Raw genomic sequence first — 21,603 nt, 5'->3', positions numbered from 1 at the left:
GATTCATGCACTAGTACACCCGGATCCCTCTGAATTTCAGAGCTCTGCAATCCTTTACCCTTTAGATAAAATGTTTCTCTTTTATTCTTCCTGCCAAAATGGAGAATTTCACATTTTCCCACATTATGCTCCATTTGACAGATCTCTGCCCACTCACTTCACCTGTCTATGTCACTTAGCGTGCCCATTATGTGCTCTTCACAACTTGCTCTCAGCCTCCTCCGGAGATCCCCAGCATCACAGATGCCTGTCTTCAGCCAATTCGATTCACTCCACGTGATGTCAAGATCGGCTGAAGGCACTGGATACTTCAAAGGCTATGGGCCCTGACAATATCCTGGCAATAGTACTGAAGGTTGTGCTCCAGAACTTGCTGCGCCCCTAGCCAAGCTGTTCCAGTACAGCTACAACACTGGCACCTACCCGGCTATGTGAAACATTACCCAGGTATGTCTTGTGCACAAAAAGCAGGACAAATCTCACCCGGTCAATTACTGCCCATTATTTACTCTCCATCATCAGTAAAGTAATGGAAGGGGTCATCAACAGTGCTATCAAGCCACACTTGCTTAGCAATAACCTGCTCACTGATGCTCAGTTTGGATTCTGAAGGGTCACTCAGCTCCTGACCTCATTACAGCCTTGATTCAAACATGGACAAAAGAGCTGAACTCCTCAGGTGAGGTGAGAGTGGCTGCCCTTGACATCAAGGCTGCATTTGACTGAGTGTGGCATCAAGGAGCCTGAGGAAAACTGGAGTCAATGGGAATCAGGGGGAAAATTCTCTGCTGGTTGGAGTCATACCGAGCACAAAGGAAGATGGTTGTAATTATTGGAGGTCAATCATCTCAGCTCCAGGACATCACTGCAGGAGTTCCTCAGGGTAGTGCCCTCAGCCCAACCATCTCCAGCTGCTTCATCAATGACCTTCCTTCCATCATAAGGTCAGAAGTGGGGATGTTCACTGATGATTGTGTAATATTCACCATTCGCAACTCCTCAGATACTGAAGCAGTCCATGTCCAAATGCAGCAAGACCTGGACAATATCCAGGTTTGGCCTGACAAGTGGAAAGTAACATTCATGCCACACAAGTGCCAGGCAATGACCATCTCCAACAAGGAGAGAATCTAACAACCATCCCTTGACATTCAATGGAATTACCATCGCTGAATCCCCCCATCAACATCCTGGGGGTCATCATCGACCAGAAACTGAACTGGACTAGCCATGTAAATACTGTGGCTACAAGAGCAGGTCAGAGGCTAGGAATCCTGCAGCAAGTAACTCACCTCCTGATTTCCCAAAGCCTGACCACCATCTACAAGGCACAAGTCAGGAGTGTGGTGGAATGCTCCCCACTTGCCTGGATGAGTGCAGCTCCCACAACACTCAACAAGCTTGACACCATTCTGGAGAAAGCAGCCGCTTGATTGGCACATCCACAAACATTCACTCCCTCCACAGTGGCAGCAGTGGTAACAATGGCAGCCTTCACCTTTTACAAGATGCATGAAGGATCTCACCAAGGCTGCTTAGACAGCACCTTCCAAATCCACGACTACTACCATCTAGAAGGACAAGGGCAGCAGATAGATGGGAACACCACCACCTGGAAGTTCCCCTCCAAGTCACTGACCATCCCGACTTGAAAATATATCGCCATTCCTTCACTGTCACTGGGTCAAAATCCTGGAACTCCCTCCCTAACAGCACTGTGGGTGTACCTACACCACATGGACTGCAGCGTTTCAAGAAGGCAGCTCACCACCACCTTCTCAAGGGCAACTAGGGATGGGGAATAAATGCTGGGCCCAGCCAGTGAAGCCCACATCCCGTGAATGATTAAAAAAGAAACTTTCCTACCTATCTTTGTGTTGTCAGCAAATTTAGCAAGCATTCCTCTGGTCCCTTCATCAAAGTCATTTATATAAATTGTAAAAAGTTGAAGCCCCAAAACTGATCCCTGTGGCACACCACTTGTCACATCCTGCCGACCAGAAAAAGACCCATTTGTGCCAACTCTCTGCTTCCTGTTAGCCAGCTAATCTTCTATCCATGCCAATATGTTACCCCCTACACCAGGAGCTTTTAATTTCCACAGTAACCTTTGATGTGGCGCCTTATCAAATGCCCTCTGGACATCTAAGTACAGTACATCCACCAGTTCCCCTTTATCCAGAGCACATGTGACTCCCTCAAAAACTCCAATAAATTGGTTAAACATGACTTCCTTTGTACAAAACAATATTGACTCTCCCTGATTGCCTTGAGTTTTCCTAAGTGCCCTGCTCTAAAGTCTTTAATAATAGCTTCTAATATTTTCCCTATGACAGATGTTCGGCTAACTGGCCTGTAGTTTGCTGCTTTCTGTCTCCCTCCCTTCTTGAAGAAAGGAGTTATATTTACTATTTTGGAACCTAATGGAACCTTCCCCCGAATCCAGGGAATTTTGGAAAATTAAAACCAACGCACAATGCATTGAAGGTGCTATGTAAATGCAAGTTGTTGTTGTGCTTTCTATTGAGGTTAGCCGACATGCAATGTGTCCAGCACCTGTACGGCCTAATCAGTGAGCTGCCTGACTTGGATGCTGGCCTAAGGGTACACTTTGCAGTTCGGTGCCTGAGAGGTCCCAGATTCAAATCCCTGGTGAGCCTGAATATACGAGGGGCGGGAGGAAGTTGGCATGGAGCAGAAGTACTGGTATAGACCAGGCCAGTTGGGCGGAATGACTGTCGCTGCACTGTAGACTCAACGTAACTCGCTGGTCGTGGATTACCGGAACCTGACTGGGTACTGACTGCCTTTTCCCACTGTCTTCCTTTGCAGGGTCACACGCCGGGAAGGGGCAGACCCACTGATTGAGGAGGTAAATGCAGGAGATGCTGCAGAGCACACAGGACAAGGGACAGGTAAAGCCAACCAGCTGCCGCTAGCTTCATTGCTCTTTGCGGTTGTTCATTGTTCCGCTGACTGGTTGAGGCTTTAAAAGAAGAGGCCCTGCCTGCCAGCTCGATGGATAAAAAAAATCCCACGGCCATTATTTATGAAGAGGTGTGGGGAAGTTCTCCCTGATGCCCTGGCCAAGATACATCCCTGAACCAATGCTGCAAGATTCAAAACAGGTTATCCAGTCACTACCAGACTGCTGTTTGTGGGAGCTTGCTGTGTGCAAATTGGCTGCCTCATTTACTGAATTAGGACAGTGACTATATTTCAAAAGCACTTCATTGGCTGTGAAGCGTTTTGATGTCCTGAGATCCTGAGACGCACTATAGAAAAGCAAGTTCCCTTCCTTTCCCTTTGTTTATATTTTGTTTCTGAAGGGGTGCGGGTACCAGGGAGTCATGCTTTCGAACAGGCTGCCTCTGCCAGAGCTGGGATTGTTCGATCCTGCCACCACCAAGGGCCTCTGGGCAGAACCTGTCGAAATACTGAGCCCTACAGGTGTAAATAAAACCAGAGTAAAGAAACATTATTAAGTGCAGACTGTAGAGGAAGTAATGTCATGGTTAGTGGCTGAGTGGTTAGCACTTTCACCTCTAAGGTCAGTACGTCGTGAGTTTAGTATCCTGTTTCAGATACTAGAACAGAAAATCTAGGCTGACACTCCAGTGCAGTACTGAGGGAGTGCTGCACTGTCCAAGGGGCAGTACCGAGGGAGTGCTGCACTGTCGGCAGGCCAATATTGAGGGAGTGCTGCACTGCCAGAGAGTCAGTACTGGGGGAGTGCTGCACTGTCAGAGAGTCAGTACTGGGGGAGTGCTGCACTGTCAGAGAGACAGTACTGGGGGAGTGCTGCACTGTCAAAGAGTCAGTACTGGGGGAGTGCTGCACTGCCAGAGAGTCAGTACTGGGGGAGTGCTGCACTGTCAGAGAGACAGTACTGGGGGAGTGCTGCACTGCCAGAGAGTCAGTACTGGGGGAGTGCTGCACTGTCAGAGAGACAGTACTGGGGGAGTGCTGCACTGCCAGAGAGTCAGTACTGGGGGGGTGCTGCACTGCCAGAGAGTCAGTACTGGGGGAGTGCTGCACTGCCAGAGAGTCAGCACTGGGGGAGTGCTGCACTGTCAGAGAGTCAGTACTGAGGGAGTGCTGCACTGTCAGAGAGACAGTACTGGGGGAGTGCTGCACTGTCAGAGAGTCAGTACTGGGGGAGTGCTGCACTGCCAGAGAGTCAGTACTGGGGGAGTGCTGCACTGTCAGAGAGACAGTACTGGGGGAGTGCTGCACTGCCAGAGAGTCAGTACTGGGGGAGTGCTGCACTGTCAGAGAGACAGTACTGGGGGAGTGCTGCACTGCCAGACAGTCAGTACTGGGGGAGTGCTGCACTGCCAGAGAGACAGTACTGGGGGAGTGCTGCACTGCCAGAGAGTCAGTACTGGGGGAGTGCTGCACTGCCAGAGAGTCAGTACTGGGGGGGTGCTGCACTGCCAGAGAGTCAGTACTGGGGGAGTGCTGCACTGACGGAGAGACAGTTCAGGGGGAGTGCTGCACTGCCAGAGAGACAGTTCAGGGGGAGTGCTGCACTGTCGGAGAGTCAGTACTGGGGGACTGCTGCACTGTCAGAGAGACAGTACTGGGGGAGTGCTGCACTGCCAGAGAGTCAGTACTGGGGGAGTGCTGCACTGACGGAGAGACAGTTCAGGGGGAGTGCTGCACTGCCAGAGAGACAGTTCAGGGGGAGTGCTGCACTGTCGGAGAGTCAGTACTGGGGGACTGCTGCACTGTCAGAGAGACAGTACTGGGGGAGTGCTGCACTGCCAGAGAGTCAGTACTGGGGGAGTGCTGCACTGACGGAGAGTCAGTACTGGGGGACTGCTGCACTGTCAGAGAGTCAGTACTGGGGGAGTGCTGCACTGCCAGAGAGTCAGTACTGGGGGAGTGCTGCACTGTCGGAGAGTCAGTACTGGGGGAGTGCTGCACTGCCAGAGAGTCAGTACTGGGGGAGTGCTGCACTGACGGAGAGACAGTTCAGGGGGAGTGCTGCACTGACGGAGAGACAGTTCAGGGGGAGTGCTGCACTGACGGAGAGACAGTACTGGGGGAGTGCTGCACTGACGGAGAGACAGTACTGGGGGAGTGCTGCACTGACGGAGAGTCAGTACTGGGGGAGTGCTGCACTGACGGAGAGACAGTTCAGGGGGAGTGCTGCACTGTCCAAGGGGCAGTACCGAGGGAGTGCTGCACTGTCGGCAGGCCAGTATTGAGGGAGTGCTGCACTGTCAAAGGGGAAGTAGTAAGGGAGTGCTGCACTGCCAGAGAGTCAGTACTGGGGGAGTGCTGCACTGCCAGAGAGTCAGTACTGGGGGAGTGCTGCACTGCCAGAGAGTCAGTACTGAGGGAGTGCTGCACTGACGGAGAGACAGTTCAGGGGGAGTGCTGCACTGTCAGAGAGTCAGTACTGATGGAGTGCTGCACTGCCAGAGAGTCAGTACTGAGGGAGTGCTGCACTGACGGAGAGACAGTTCAGGGGGAGTGCTGCACTGACGGAGAGACAGTACTGGGGGAGTGCTGCACTGACGGAGTGTCAGTACTGGGGGAGTGCTGCACTGACGGAGAGACAGTTCAGGGGGAGTGCTGCACTGACGGAGAGACAGTACTGGGGGAGTGCTGCACTGACGGAGAGACAGTACTGGGGGAGTGCTGCACTGCCAGAGAGTCAGTACTGGGGGAGTGCTGCACTGACGGAGAGACAGTACTGGGGGAGTGCTGCACTGACGGAGAGACAGTACTGGGGGAGTGCTGCACTGCCAGAGAGTCAGTACTGGGGGAGTGCTGCACTGACGGAGAGACAGTTCAGGGGGAGTGCTGCACTGTCGGAGAGACAGTTCAGGGGGAGTGCTGCACTGCCAGAGAGTCAGTACTGGGGGAGTGCTGCACTGACGGAGAGACAGTACTGGGGGAGTGCTGCACTGACGGAGAGTCAGTACTGGGGGAGTGCTGCACTGTCGGAGAGTCAGTACTGGGGGAGTGCTGCACTGACGGAGAGTCAGTACTGGGGGAGTGCTGCACTGACGGAGAGACAGTTCAGGGGGAGTGCTGCACTGCCAGAGAGTCAGTACTGGGGGAGTGCTGCACTGACGGAGAGTCAGTACTGGGGGAGTGCTGCACTGTCGGAGAGCCAGTACTGGGGGAGTGCTGCACTGTCGGAGAGTCAGTACTGGGGGAGTGCTGCACTGCCAGAGAGTCAGTACTGGGGGAGTGCTGCACTGTCGGAGAGTCAGTACTGGGGGAGTGCTGCACTGACGGAGAGACAGTTCAGGGGGAGTGCTGCACTGCCAGAGAGTCAGTACTGGGGGAGTGCTGCACTGTCGGAGAGACAGTACTGGGGGAGTGCTGCACTGCCAGAGAGACAGTACTGGGGGAGTGCTGCACTGACGGAGAGACAGTACTGGGGGAGTGCTGCATTGACGGAGAGACAGTTCAGGGGGAGTGCTGCACTGACGGAGAGACAGTTCAGGGGGAGTGCTGCACTGACGGAGAGACAGTTCAGGGGGAGTGCTGCACTGCCAGAGAGTCAGTACTGGGGGAGTGCTGCACTGACGGAGAGACAGTACTGGGGGAGTGCTGCACTGACGGAGAGTCAGTACTGGGGGAGTGCTGCACTGTCGGAGAGTCAGTACTGGGGGAGTGCTGCACTGACGGAGAGTCAGTACTGGGGGAGTGCTGCACTGACGGAGAGACAGTTCAGGGGGAGTGCTGCACTGCCAGAGAGTCAGTACTGGGGGAGTGCTGCACTGACGGAGAGTCAGTACTGGGGGAGTGCTGCACTGTCGGAGAGCCAGTACTGGGGGAGTGCTGCACTGCCAGAGAGTCAGTACTGGGGGAGTGCGGCACTGTCCGAGAGTCAGTACTGGGGGAGTGCTGCACTGACGGAGAGACAGTTCAGGGGGAGTGCTGCACTGCCAGAGAGTCAGTACTGGGGGAGTGCTGCACTGTCGGAGAGACAGTACTGGGGGAGTGCTGCACTGCCAGAGAGACAGTACTGGGGGAGTGCTGCACTGACGGAGAGACAGTACTGGGGGAGTGCTGCACTGACGGAGAGACAGTTCAGGGGGAGTGCTGCACTGACGGAGAGACAGTTCAGGGGGAGTGCTGCACTGACGGAGAGACAGTTCAGGGGGAGTGCTGCACTGACGGAGAGACAGTTTAGGGGGAGTGCTACACTGACGGAGAGACAGTTCAGGGGGAGTGCTGCACTGCCAGAGAGTCAGTACTGGGGGAGTGCTGCACTGACGGAGAGACAGTACTGGGGGAGTGCTGCACTGACGGAGAGTCAGTACTGGGGGAGTGCTGCACTGTCGGAGAGTCAGTACTGGGGGAGTGCTGCACTGACGGAGAGTCAGTACTGGGGGAGTGCTGCACTGACGGAGAGACAGTTCAGGGGGAGTGCTGCACTGCCAGAGAGTCAGTACTGGGGGAGTGCTGCACTGACGGAGAGTCAGTACTGGGGGAGTGCTGCACTGTCGGAGAGCCAGTACTGGGGGAGTGCTGCACTGTCGGAGAGTCAGTACTGGGGGAGTGCTGCACTGCCAGAGAGTCAGTACTGGGGGAGTGCTGCACTGTCGGAGAGTCAGTACTGGGGGAGTGCTGCACTGACGGAGAGACAGTTCAGGGGGAGTGCTGCACTGCCAGAGAGTCAGTACTGGGGGAGTGCTGCACTGTCGGAGAGACAGTACTGGGTGAGTGCTGCACTGCCAGAGAGACAGTACTGGGGGAGTGCTGCACTGACGGAGAGACAGTACTGGGGGAGTGCTGCACTGACGGAGAGACAGTTCAGGGGGAGTGCTGCACTGACGGAGAGACAGTTCAGGGGGAGTGCTGCACTGACGGAGAGACAGTTCAGGGGGAGTGCTGCACTGCCAGAGAGTCAGTACTGGGGGAGTGCTGCACTGACGGAGAGACAGTACTGGGGGAGTGCTGCACTGTCGGAGAGTCAGTACTGGGGGAGTGCTGCACTGACGGAGAGTCAGTACTGGGGGAGTGCTGCACTGACGGAGAGACAGTTCAGGGGGAGTGCTGCACTGCCAGAGAGTCAGTACTGGGGGAGTGCTGCACTGACAGAGAGTCAGTACTGGGGGAGTGCTGCACTGTCGGAGAGCCAGTACTGGGGGAGTGCTGCACTGCCAGAGAGTCAGTACTGGGGGAGTGCGGCACTGTCCGAGAGTCAGTACTGGGGGAGTGCTGCACTGACGGAGAGACAGTTCAGGGGGAGTGCTGCACTGCCAGAGAGTCAGTACTGGGGGAGTGCTGCACTGTCGGAGAGACAGTACTGGGGGAGTGCTGCACTGCCAGAGAGACAGTACTGGGGGAGTGCTGCACTGACGGAGAGACAGTACTGGGGGAGTGCTGCACTGACGGAGAGACAGTTCAGGGGGAGTGCTGCACTGACGGAGAGACAGTTCAGGGGGAGTGCTGCACTGACGGAGAGACAGTTCAGGGGGAGTGCTGCACTGACGGAGAGACAGTTCAGGGGGAGTGCTACACTGACGGAGAGACAGTTCAGGGGGAGTGCTGCACTGACGGAGAGAAAGTTCAGGGTGAGTGCTGCACTGACGGAGAGAAAGTTCAGGGTGAGTGCTGCACTGACGGAGAGACAGTTCAGGGGGAGTGCTGCACTGACGGAGAGACAGTTCAGGGGGAGTGCTGCACTGTCGGAGAGCCAGTACTGGGGGAGTGCTGCACTGACGGAGAGACAGTTCAGGGGGAGTGCTGCACTGTCGGAGAGCCAGTACTGGGGGAGTGCTGCACTGACGGAGAGACAGTTCAGGGGGAGTGCTGCACTGCCAGAGAGTCAGTACTGGGGGAGTGCTGCACTGACGGAGAGTCAGTACTGGGGGAGTGCTGCACTGTCGGAGAGCCAGTACTGGGGGAGTGCTGCACTGCCAGAGAGTCAGTACTGGGGGAGTGCGGCACTGTCCGAGAGTCAGTACTGGGGGAGTGCTGCACTGACGGAGAGACAGTTCAGGGGGAGTGCTGCACTGCCAGAGAGTCAGTACTGGGGGAGTGCTGCACTGTCGGAGAGACAGTACTGGGGGAGTGCTGCACTGCCAGAGAGACAGTACTGGGGGAGTGCTGCACTGACGGAGAGACAGTACTGGGGGAGTGCTGCACTGACGGAGAGACAGTTCAGGGGGAGTGCTGCACTGACGGAGAGACAGTTCAGGGGGAGTGCTGCACTGACGGAGAGACAGTTCAGGGGGAGTGCTGCACTGACGGAGAGACAGTTCAGGGGGAGTGCTACACTGACGGAGAGACAGTTCAGGGGGAGTGCTGCACTGCCAGAGAGTCAGTACTGGGGGAGTGCTGCACTGACGGAGAGACAGTACTGGGGGAGTGCTGCACTGACGGAGAGTCAGTACTGGGGGAGTGCTGCACTGTCGGAGAGTCAGTACTGGGGGAGTGCTGCACTGACGGAGAGTCAGTACTGGGGGAGTGCTGCACTGACGGAGAGACAGTTCAGGGGGAGTGCTGCACTGCCAGAGAGTCAGTACTGGGGGAGTGCTGCACTGACGGAGAGTCAGTACTGGGGGAGTGCTGCACTGTCGGAGAGCCAGTACTGGGGGAGTGCTGCACTGTCGGAGAGTCAGTACTGGGGGAGTGCTGCACTGCCAGAGAGTCAGTACTGGGGGAGTGCTGCACTGTCGGAGAGTCAGTACTGGGGGAGTGCTGCACTGACGGAGAGACAGTTCAGGGGGAGTGCTGCACTGCCAGAGAGTCAGTACTGGGGGAGTGCTGCACTGTCGGAGAGACAGTACTGGGTGAGTGCTGCACTGCCAGAGAGACAGTACTGGGGGAGTGCTGCACTGACGGAGAGACAGTACTGGGGGAGTGCTGCACTGACGGAGAGACAGTTCAGGGGGAGTGCTGCACTGACGGAGAGACAGTTCAGGGGGAGTGCTGCACTGACGGAGAGACAGTTCAGGGGGAGTGCTGCACTGCCAGAGAGTCAGTACTGGGGGAGTGCTGCACTGACGGAGAGACAGTACTGGGGGAGTGCTGCACTGTCGGAGAGTCAGTACTGGGGGAGTGCTGCACTGACGGAGAGTCAGTACTGGGGGAGTGCTGCACTGACGGAGAGACAGTTCAGGGGGAGTGCTGCACTGCCAGAGAGTCAGTACTGGGGGAGTGCTGCACTGACAGAGAGTCAGTACTGGGGGAGTGCTGCACTGTCGGAGAGCCAGTACTGGGGGAGTGCTGCACTGCCAGAGAGTCAGTACTGGGGGAGTGCGGCACTGTCCGAGAGTCAGTACTGGGGGAGTGCTGCACTGACGGAGAGACAGTTCAGGGGGAGTGCTGCACTGCCAGAGAGTCAGTACTGGGGGAGTGCTGCACTGTCGGAGAGACAGTACTGGGGGAGTGCTGCACTGCCAGAGAGACAGTACTGGGGGAGTGCTGCACTGACGGAGAGACAGTACTGGGGGAGTGCTGCACTGACGGAGAGACAGTTCAGGGGGAGTGCTGCACTGACGGAGAGACAGTTCAGGGGGAGTGCTGCACTGACGGAGAGACAGTTCAGGGGGAGTGCTGCACTGACGGAGAGACAGTTCAGGGGGAGTGCTACACTGACGGAGAGACAGTTCAGGGGGAGTGCTGCACTGACGGAGAGAAAGTTCAGGGTGAGTGCTGCACTGACGGAGAGAAAGTTCAGGGTGAGTGCTGCACTGACGGAGAGACAGTTCAGGGGGAGTGCTGCACTGACGGAGAGACAGTTCAGGGGGAGTGCTGCACTGTCGGAGAGCCAGTACTGGGGGAGTGCTGCACTGACGGAGAGACAGTTCAGGGGGAGTGCTGCACTGTCGGAGAGCCAGTACTGGGGGAGTGCTGCACTGACGGAGAGACAGTTCAGGGGGAGTGCTGCACTGCCAGAGAGTCAGTACTGGGGGAGTGCTGCACTGACGGAGTGACAGTTCAGGGGGAGTGCTGCACTGCCAGAGAGTCAGTACTGGGGGAGTGCTGCACTGTCGGAGAGCCAGTACTGGGGACTGCTGCACTGTCAGAGAGTCAGTACTGGGGACTGCTGCACTGTCAGAGAGTCAGTACTGGGGGACTGCTGCACTGACGGAGAGACAGTTCAGGGGGAGTGCTGCACTGACGGAGAGAAAGTTCAGGGGGAGTGCTGCACTGTCGGAGAGCCAGTACTGGGGACTGCTGCACTGTCAGAGAGTCAGTACTGGGGGACTGCTGCACTGACGGAGAGACAGTTCAGGGGGAGTGCTGCACTGACGGAAAGAAAGTTCAGGGGGAGTGCTGCACTGTCGGAGAGCCAGTACTGGGGACTGCTGCACTGTCAGAGAGTCAGTACTGGGGGAGTGCTGCACTGTTGGAGAGCCAGATCTCGGGGAGTGCTGCACTGTCAAAGGGGCAGTACTTGAGGGATGCCACACTATCAGAGAGTCAGTACTGGGGGAGTGCTGTACTGTCAAAGGGGCAGTACTGGGGGAGTGCTGCATTGTCAGAGGGTCAGTACAGAGGGAGTGTTGCACTGTCAGAGGGTCAGTACAGGGGAAATTCTGCACTGTCGGAGGGTCAGTACAGAGGGAATGCCGCACTGTCAGAGGGTCAGTACAGAGGGAGTGCTGCACTGTCAGAGGGTCAGTTCTAAGGGGATGGTTTGAACTCCTGCTTTTTGCAAGGGGCATTAAACTGAGGCCCTATCTGTCCTCACATGTCAAATGAAGGAACCCTTGTCATGAAGAGCAGGGGAGTTATCCTTGGTGTCCTGGGGCCAATATTTATCCCTCAGTCAACATTGTTAAAAAGGATTATCTGGCCATTATCATGTGTTTGATTGTGGGAGCTTCCTGTGTGTAAATTGACTTCTGCATTTCCTACATTCTAACAGTGATGACCTTCAAAAGCACTTCACTGGCTGTAGAGCACGTTGAAACGTCCTGAGGTTTGAAGGTGCTATAAAAATGAAAACCCTTCCTACTCCCTGTTTAGCGTCACCATCTGTGGGATCTTGCTGTGCACAGATTGGGCGCTGTGTTTGCCTGAAGCACAGCAACCGCTCTTTAAATGAAGCAATGAATTGGCCATGAAGCGTTTGGGTGGGGTACAGTAGAAAGTACAAACTCTTCCTTCCTTCTGATTGGGCTGTAGGTGGCACTATGCAGCTTCGGTTAAGTCGATGGTCACAGACTAAAGCACAAGATTCCCTACTGATTGGAAATGACTCTTCTATCCTGAACGGGAATTCATTGCCGAGACATATTCTTTAACAGTCTCGAACCCCTTACTTCCCTCCCCAAAGGTTCCCCCCCAACCCACCCACACACCGCCCCCCCACCTCCCCCGACGTGACAGTTTTCAACATTGGCAATGTGTTTCAACGCCCTTCTCCTGTGGCTGAGGGTGGGAGCACAGTGAGGTAGCCCAATATAATGTCTTCGCTGGGCACATTCTGCTTCACCCTGGTACTAAAGCTGTAAGATTTTTTTATTCTTTCACGGAATGTGGACATCCCTGGCAAGGCCAACATCCCTAATTGCCCTTTAACTGAGCGTCTTGCTAGGCCATTTCAGAGGCCAGTTGAGAGTCACATGTAGGCCAGACCGGATAAGGAGAGCAGATTTCCTTCCCTAAGGGACATTCTTGAACCGGATGGGTTTTTTTACAGCAATCAATGGTAAATTCATGGTCAACGTTTATGAGATGAGCTTTCCATGCTTTTTATTTTTTTTTTAATTTAATTTCAATTCATCGACAAGATTTGAACCCTTGTCACCGGAGCATTAGGCCAGGCCTCTGGTTTCCTAGCCCAGTGACATGACCGCATCTCCCCCTGGAGAGGTTATAACAATCCAATGGTTTCATGGTTGCTGTTAATGAAACTAGTGTTTTATTCCAGATGTATTAATTCAATCTGCCATGGTGGGGTTTGGACTCATGTCTCCAGTCATTAGTCCCGCTCTCAGGATTACTAGCCCAGTAACATGGTCACTATGCTATCATTCCCAGGTGCTGTTGCTACTGATTTTGATGGTGATGGGATGCTGGATCTCATCATTTCTCATGGAGAGTCCCGGGCACAGCCTCTTTCTGTCTTTAAAGTAATCCAGGTATGTGCCTCTGCTCTTACTAGGGTAGGACTTTTTTTTGTCCACCCCACCCCCACCAACACCCTTCACCACTTAACATGCCAGGTCAACTCCATCCCTCCCACGTGTAAAGGCCCCTTGTTAAGACAGGGCCTAGTGCTGAGGTAGACAGCAGGAAATTCAAACACAGCGGAGACTCGTGCCCTGTAGACTGGAGCCTTCCGATGGAGCTTCTGATTGGACTGAGGTGGGAGCTGAGCCCTTTACAAAAGCAACTCAGGCCGGAACCTTAGGCCTGTCCCCAGGACGCCTTCTGTTCCTCACTCAACAGCAGTTCAAGGGCTGGCCATGGCCTCTCTCTCTCTCTCTCTCCAGGCGTATCGGTAGATGGCCAATCGTCCAGCTGCACAGTGGGCTAGGAGGTATTCTGATCACTCCAATTCGCCTCATTGGCACGGAAGCATTGGAGTAATGCTTACCTCAGGCACTGTTCCAGCCCCTCCCCCACCCCTGGAGTGCTGAGTAAACCCCTCGAAATCAGTGAATAATGGACCTTCAACCCAGCAAACCGGGCCTCTGCTGTTAATTCCTAACCTTTACCTCCTGGGGAAATAAATGGCTGTTGTCCTGCAGGTGGCTTCAATTTGAATCCATCCTTTAATCAAACCACAATTGATGTAGCTGCAGCAGAATTACTAATGATTAGAAAGGATATAGGGCACAGAAGTGGGCCATTCGGCCCAACTATTCCATACCTGTGTTTATACTCCACCCGAGTCCCCTCCCGTTTTTCCTCATCTAAATCTGCATCGTAGCCCTCTCTTCCCTTCTCCACATGTGCCTGACCAGCTTCCCCTCAATGCTATACTATTCGCTTCAACCTGTGGTAGCGAGTTCCACTTGAGAAACAAGGGTTGGAGCCGGGCCCATTCATCTCCAAGATCACAGCGTGAACCCACACTGATGGCCTGAGTTTCTCCTTCATTTCTTTGCTGGATACATAGGTCTCCAGTGTCTACCAAATAGGAGCCAGGGACATCCTGACCCAACGGCCCCTATGATCAGAAGAAGGGAAGATTGGTGTTGGTGCATCTGTCTCATTGGCACCCTCTACCAGCTGAATGCAGCTTATGAGAGCGAGTTGCCTCCCAAAACTCAATGCCCCAAGGTGCTCTAGTCCTATGATTTTTGACATGGGACACTGTGATTCAGGAGAGGGTGTCTGCCAAGTGTGGCAACAAGGAATGCATTTGACCAACCGATCCAAAGAGGCCCACCAATCCACCAATCATAAAGCAGCCACACGCTCCTGTTCGATTTGTGTCAGGCTGGTCACTGGATACTGAACCATACCTTAGCAGAAATGGTGATCGGCGATCCACATCAACATGAGGGCAGGGGAAGAGAGGAGATAGAAGCAGAATCTGTAACCACTCTTCTGTCTGGGTTTTTTTAAAGGGTTCTGACAACAATTGGTTGAGAGTCATCCCTCGGACCAGGTTTGGTGCGTTTGCCCGTGGGGCGAAGGTGGTGCTGTACACGAGGAGAACTGGGCCTCACCTCCGCATTATTGATGGAGGCTCTGGGTACCTCTGTGAAATGGAGCCGGTGGCACACTTTGGATTGGGTACGTAGCAGCAAAATCTAATTCCCGTTGTATTCCAATGAGCTCTTTCTCAAGCGAGGGGGTTCTGAATTTCTCTGGGAGTGGCAGGAGTGGGGATGAGGTTCAGCTGTAGAGCTGGTGAAGGATACACCAAAGGACCACACATCTGGGCAGCTTTGAGTTGGCAGAACTTTTCAGTCCAACCCCCTTTCAAGGTTATTGGGCGTGGCATGGGGTAGTGAGATGGGTGGTTGGGGGGATGGGACTAACTAGATTGCTCTTTGAAAGAGTTGGCACAGACTCAATGACTGAATGGTCTCCTCTGTACTGCAGTGTCCTATACGTTGTTTTTATTCTTTCACAGGATGTGGCTATTGGTGGCTTGGCCAGCCTTAGTTGCCCATCCCTAATTGCCCTTGAGAAGGTGGTGGTGAGCTGCCTTCTTGAACTGCTGCAGTCCGTGTGGTGTAGGTACACCCACAGTGCTGTTAGGGAGGGAGTTACAGGATTTTGACCCAGCGACAGTGAAGGCACAGCGATATATTTCCAAGTTAGGATAGTGAGTGACTTAGAGGGGAACTTGCAGGTGGTGGTGTTCCCATCTATTTGCTGCCCTTGTCCTTCTAGGTGGCTTGTCCTGGATGGTGTTGAGCTTCTTGAGTGTTGTTGGAGCTGCATTCATCCAGGCAAATGGAGAGTATTCCATCACACTCCTGACTTGTACCTTTTAGATAGTAGACAGACTTTGAGGAGTCAGGAGGTGAGTTATTCACTGCAGAGTTCCCAGCCTCTGACCTGCTCTTATAGCCACAGTATTTATATGGCTAGTCTAGTTCAGTTTCTGGTCGATGGTATCCCCCAGGATGTTGATGTTGGGGGATTCAGTGATGCTAATGCCATTGAATGTCAAGGGGCGATTGTTAGCTTCTCATCTTGTTGGAGATGGTCATTGCCTGGCACTTGTGTGGCATGAATGTTACTTGCCACTTGTCAGGCCAAACCTGGATATTGTCCAGTTCTTGCTACATTTGGACATGGGCTGCTTCAGTAGCTGAGGAGTCGTGAATGGTGCTGAACATTGTGCAACCATTAGCGAACATCCCCACTTCTGACCTTATAATGGAGGGAAGATGGTTGGGCTGAGGGCACTACCCTGAGGAACTCCTGCAGTGATGTCCTGGAGCTGAGATGACTGACCTCTAATAACTGGCAGTCGCCGGTTCCAGGCCAATACAGTGCTTTTCTACTTATTCTGTAAAACTCTAGGAAATCTCAACACATGGGTCTTTCAGGCCCTGTTTTTCTTTTCTTTCTGTGCTGTTAGCTTATTAAATTGTTCAGGTGTCTGATTCAGGGCCCAGTATGGCCTGGGTTTGAAAAACTAGCAGGATTCAGTCAACCTCTTAGCCATTTAATGTTGGATAGAAGGTGGTTCATGTCTTAGGACATTGGGGAGCAGTCAGGAGCTTCAATGTCTCAGCAATGTCTCCCACACTGTCGCAGTATCTTCCACCTGCTCAGCAAGAGAACAAGGGTCAATGTCCCACCCAAAAAGTGTCAGCCCTGGCTCAATGGGTACAACCTCCTGCTCCGAGTGAGAAGGCTGCAGGTACAAGTCCCGCTCCAGAAACTTGAGCATGTGACCTGGGCTGACACACACTCCAGTGCTGTACTGAGTGGGCGCTGCACTTGTTCAAGGTGCCATCTTTTAGATGAGACATTAAACCAAGACCCCATCTGCCCTCTCAGGTGAAAGATCCCATGGCACGATTTTGAAGGAGAGCAGCAGAGTTCTCGATGTGCCCTGGCCAATATCTGTCCGTCAGTCAATAACGTTAAAACAGATTAACTGGGCATTTAGCTCATTGTTGTTTGTGAGATCTTGCTATGCATAAATTGGCTGCTGCGTTTGCCTACAAAACAAATGGCAATTATAAATTTAAAAGTATGTCATTGGCTGTGAAGCGTTTTGGGGCATCCTCAGCTAGTGAACCTTTGACCTCAGTCCCCATCGATCTTCCATGCATCGATCCAAAATATCCCATGTGGAATATCAGTCTTTGTCCCGCCTGTGGGATGTTCTCCAGGCAGATTGGCCACCGGATTTCTTTTTATTAATAAATATGTCCTTTGGGTGACTTGCAGAGCCACATCTACCTAGTTGGCTTGGGTGAAAGTTAACTACACTTGAGGGAACGCTGGGAAGCACTAAGAGAGTGTTGGCCGTTATTCTCCCCTTAGCCAAAGCCAGTGAAAAAACATGGATAAGCTTCTCATGTTCACTCTCAGGGAAATGTCTCCCTACATAACAACAAATAAAAAATACATAAAATGTTTTGTTTTATTCCTGAGGGCCATGATGAGCTGCCAGATTAATTATTTATTATCTTGGGATGCAGGGATCATTGGTAAGGTCGCTGTTTATTCAATTCCTAGTTTTTCCTTGAGAATGTGGGCCTTGTTCTTGAACTGTCTGCTTGGTGAAATTGCTCCCACCGATCTGTTAGATCAGGAGTACCAGGATTTTGACCCAGCGACAGTGAAGGAACGGCAATATAGCTCCTAAGTCAGGATGGTGAGTGGCTTGGCGGCGAAATTACAGATTGGTAGTGTTCCCATGGGTTTGCTTCCCTTGTCCTTCAAGGTGGTAGAGGTCAATGGTTTGGGAGGAAGGGTCAAGTAAATGAAAGTCTTTCTCTTCTTTACCAGTCCATATTTTGCGCCTTTTCCGGTTTAAACCCCTCAGCCAGTTTCCATGGAAAGATCTCGCCTTTCCAGGTGGATAAAGATTAATCACACTCCATTCTCCTGCGCACAATCATTTCTCCCTCTTTGTAAACACTGTTGTAGCATTCTCCAACAATACACAAGACAGATTTTTACTGGACTGTTTTACATAGAGGAACCATCCATCTTACACAGGAAAAATGAATTGGATGGGGGGAGGTAAAAATTGTAGATGGATGTTTCATAAATCCACTTCTCCCCTCAGGAAAACCTGACAAGTCCTTGTAAAAAGACAAAATTGAGGTATAAATTATTTTTATGAAGTATTAAATAACAGTAACAGACATCCAGAGCTGCAATACTTTCTTGTAACAAAATAAATGTGTGAAGTTCTGAAGGAGGATTAGCTACTGCACTTAGGCCTCTACATGCCAGTTTCTCTCAATGCTGCTCTCCCTCTGTTCCATACATTCTTGACTTTTCATTTTATCTACACTGCTTTTTCTAATCGTTCACGGGACGTGGGCATCGCTGACTGGGCCGGCATTTGTTGCCCATCCCTAATTGCCCTTGAAAAGTTGGTGGTGAGCCATCTTCTTAAGCTGCTGCAGTCCCTGTGGTGTAGGTACACCCACAGTGCTGTTAGGGAGGGAGTTCCAGGATTTTGACCCAGCGACAGTGAAGGAATGACGATATATTTCCAAGTCAGGAAGGTGAGTGGCTTGGAGGGGAACTTGTAGGTGGTGGTGAAGGTTGTCTTCTAGGTGGTAGAGGTCGTGGATTTGGAAGATGCTGCTGAAGGAGCCTTGAGATCTTTGATTACCTTGTACAGTGGGTGAATAGCACTTTCTGTAAGATTCTATGATTCTTGCCCACGTCTCATACTTCATAATCCAACTGATTGTTTGCTGCAGATCAGTGAACCAAGTTGGGATTGGAGTTAAATATAGGCCACACGAGGTAAGGATGGCAGGTTTCCTTCCCTAAAGCACTCAGTTGAAGTGGTTGGGTTATTGGGAAAGTCTGACAAATTCCCAATCACTTTTGCTGACTTCAGTTTTTTATTGCTAGAATATTTAATCCTGGAACTCCCTCTCTAACAGCACAGTGGGTGTACCTACATCACATGGACTGCAGCGATTCAAGAAGACAGCTCACCACCACCTTCTCAAGGGGCAATTAGGGATGGGCAATAAATGCTGGCCTAGCCAGCGATGCTCATATCTCAGGAATTAATAATTTTAATCACAGAATTGTTACAGTGTAGAAGGAGACCATTCAGCCCATTGTGTCTGCACTGGCTCTCTGAGCATTTTAACTTGGTGCCAATCTCCTGCCTTTTCCCCGTACCCCTGCACATTGTTTCTATTTAAATAACCATCCAATGCCCTCTTGAATGCCTCAATTGAACCTGCCTCCACCACACCACTAGGCAGTGCATTCCAAACCCTAACTACTCGCTGTGTGAAAAAGATTTTTCTCATCTCGCACTTGCTTCTTTTGCAAAACACTTTAAAACTATGCCCTCTGGTTCTCGATCCATTTATAAGCAGGAACAGTTTCTCACTACCTACTCTGTCCAGACCCCTCACGATTTTGAAAATTTCTATCAAATCTCCTCTTAGCCTTCACCTCTCCAAGGAAAACAGTCCCAACTTCTCCAATCTTTCCTCATAACTGAAGTGTCTCATCCCTGGAACCATTCTCGTAAAGCTTAGCTGCACTCTCTCCAGTGCATTCACATCCTTCCTATAGTGTGGCATCCAGAACTGTACATGATACTCCAACTGAGTTCTAACCAGTGTCTTATATAAATTCATCATAACATCCCTATTCTTGTACCCTGTGCCCCTATTAATGAAGCCTAGAATACTGTTTGCCTTAGGAACAGCTATCTCTACTTGTCCTGCCACCTTTAATGACTTCCATACATATACACCCAGGTCTCTGCTCATGCACACCCTTTAGAATAGTATCCTTTATTATATTCTGTCTCTCCATGTTCTTTGTACCAAAATGTATCACCTCACACTTCTCCACATTGAACTTCATCTGCCACCTATCTGCCCACTCCACCAATGTGTCAATGTCCTTTTGAAGTTCTACACTGTCCTCACAGTTTACAATTCTCCCAAGCTTTTTGTCATCCGCAAACTTTGAAATTGTCCCCTGCACACCAAGGCCTAGATCATTTATATATATCAGGAAAAGCAAGTGTCCTAATTCTGACCTGTGGGGAACTCCACTATAAACCCATTAATTATTATTCACTGTTCCCTATCCCTCAGCCAATTTTGTGTCCACGTTGCTACTGTCCCTTTTATTCCATGACCTATAACCTTCCTCATAAGTCTGTTGTGTGGCACTGTATTGAACACCTTTTGGAAGTCCATGTACACTTCATCAATGGCCTTGCCCTCATTGACCATCTCTGTTATCTCTTCAAAAAATTCCAGCAATTAGTTAAACATGATTTTCCTTTAACAAATCCATGCTGACTCCTCTGAATCAATCCACATTTTTCCATGTGACTATGATTTCTATCCCGAATAATTGTTTCTGGAAGTTTCCCCACCACCGAAGTTAAACTGACTGGTCTGTAATTGCAGGGCAGATCTTTACAACCTTTTTTAAACAAGGGCGTAATGTTTGCATTTCTCCAGTCTTCCGGCACCTCCCCCAAATCCAAGGAACATTGAAAGATTCTGGCCAGTGCCTCTACAATTTCCGCTGTCACTTCCTTCAATATTCTTGGATACATCTCATCCAGTCCCGGTGCCTTATCAACTTTAATTACCAACAGTTTATCCAATACCTTCTCCTTATCAATTTTAAACCCTTCTAGTGACTGAGTTTCCTCCTCTATCACGATGGCCTGGGCAACATTTACCTCATAGGTAAAGACAGATGCAAAGTGGTCACTTAACTCCTCCGCTATGCCTCTTCTCTCTCTGTGTATAAATCCCCTTTTTGGTCCCTAATCAGCCCTACTCCTTTTACCAGCCTTTTACTATTGATGTGCTTATAGAATACTTTGGGATTTCCTTTTATGTTAGCTGCCAGCCTTTTTTCATAATCCCTCTTTGCTTCTTGTATTTGCTTTTTCACTTCCCTTCTGAACCTTCTGTATTCAGCTTGGTTCTCAATTGTATTTGCTACCCAATACCTGTCGTAAACACACTTTTTCTTCATTAACTTCATTTCTATCTCCTTTGTCATCCAGGGAGCTCTGGGCTTGTTTGTCCTACCCTTCCCTTTTGAGGGAACATACCTTGACTGTGCCCAGACCATCTCCTCTTTGAAGGTAACCCATTGTTTAGCTACTATTTTGCCTGCCAACCTTTGGGTCCAGTCAATCCAGCCCAGCTCCGTTCTTGCCCCATTGAAGTCCGCTCTCTGCCAGTTGATTATTCTTACTCTGGATTGACCAATGTCATTTTCCACTGTCATCCTAAATCTTATGATACAATGATCACTGTTCCCTAAATGTTCTCCCACCATCACTTGATCTACTTGGCCCTCCTCATTCCCAAGAACCAGGTCTAGCCTCCTTTCTTGTTGGACTGGACACATACTGCTGTAGGAAATTCTCCTGAACACAATCTAGGAACGCTTGTCCCTCACTGCTCCTTGCACTACCACTATCCCAGTTTTTATACGGGTAATTAAAGCCTTCCATTATAACTACTTTACAATGTTTACACTTCTCTGTTATTTCATTGCTGATTTGTTCCTCTATATCCTTCCCATTAGCTGGTGGTCTATATATTACACTGAGCAATGTAATTGCACCCTTCTTATTCCTTAGCTCTAGCCAAATCGATTCTGTCCTTGAATCCTCTGACACATCCTCTTTCTCCAGTACTGCAGCACTCTCCTTAATCAAAAACCCCTCCTACTGTTTTCCATTTCCTATCTTTTCTGAACACCTTATAACCACAAATATTTAACACCCAGATCTACCCTTCCTTAAGCCAGGTCTCTGTTATCGCCACAACATCATAATCCCACAAGGCAATCTGTGCCTGTTACTCCCCAATGTTATTAACTATACTCCATGCATTCAAATATATGCAGTGTGTAACCCTGATTTAGACTTCATTACTTGCTCTCTTACTCCAACTCCATCCTTTAACTTACTATTCTCTATTTTAGTGCTATCTGCCTCTCCCAGCATTCTGTGCACGCTGGTATTATTTTCTAATATTCTCTCCAGATTCC

The 21,603-nt window shown here is 51.2% G+C and overlaps 1 protein-coding gene across 1 annotated transcript in view; it reads left to right on the top strand.

Annotated features, from left to right (window-relative positions):
• crtac1b (cartilage acidic protein 1b) overlaps positions 1-21,603 on the top strand; it is a 288,806-nt gene that overhangs the window by 252,658 nt on the left and 14,545 nt on the right. The window contains exons 9-11 of the mRNA XM_041209760.1: positions 2,833-2,915; positions 12,970-13,070; positions 14,508-14,676. Of these exons, the coding sequence (XP_041065694.1) occupies positions 2,833-2,915; positions 12,970-13,070; positions 14,508-14,676 (353 nt within the window). The remainder of the gene's footprint in view (positions 1-2,832; positions 2,916-12,969; positions 13,071-14,507; positions 14,677-21,603) is intronic.

The sequence above is a fragment of the Carcharodon carcharias genome, chromosome 17 (genome assembly GCF_017639515.1).
Source record: "Carcharodon carcharias isolate sCarCar2 chromosome 17, sCarCar2.pri, whole genome shotgun sequence".
In the NCBI taxonomy this organism is placed as follows: Eukaryota; Metazoa; Chordata; class Chondrichthyes; order Lamniformes; family Lamnidae; genus Carcharodon; species Carcharodon carcharias.
The sequence above is the reverse complement of the archived record's forward strand: the minus strand, read 5'-3'. Positions and strand labels throughout refer to the sequence as shown.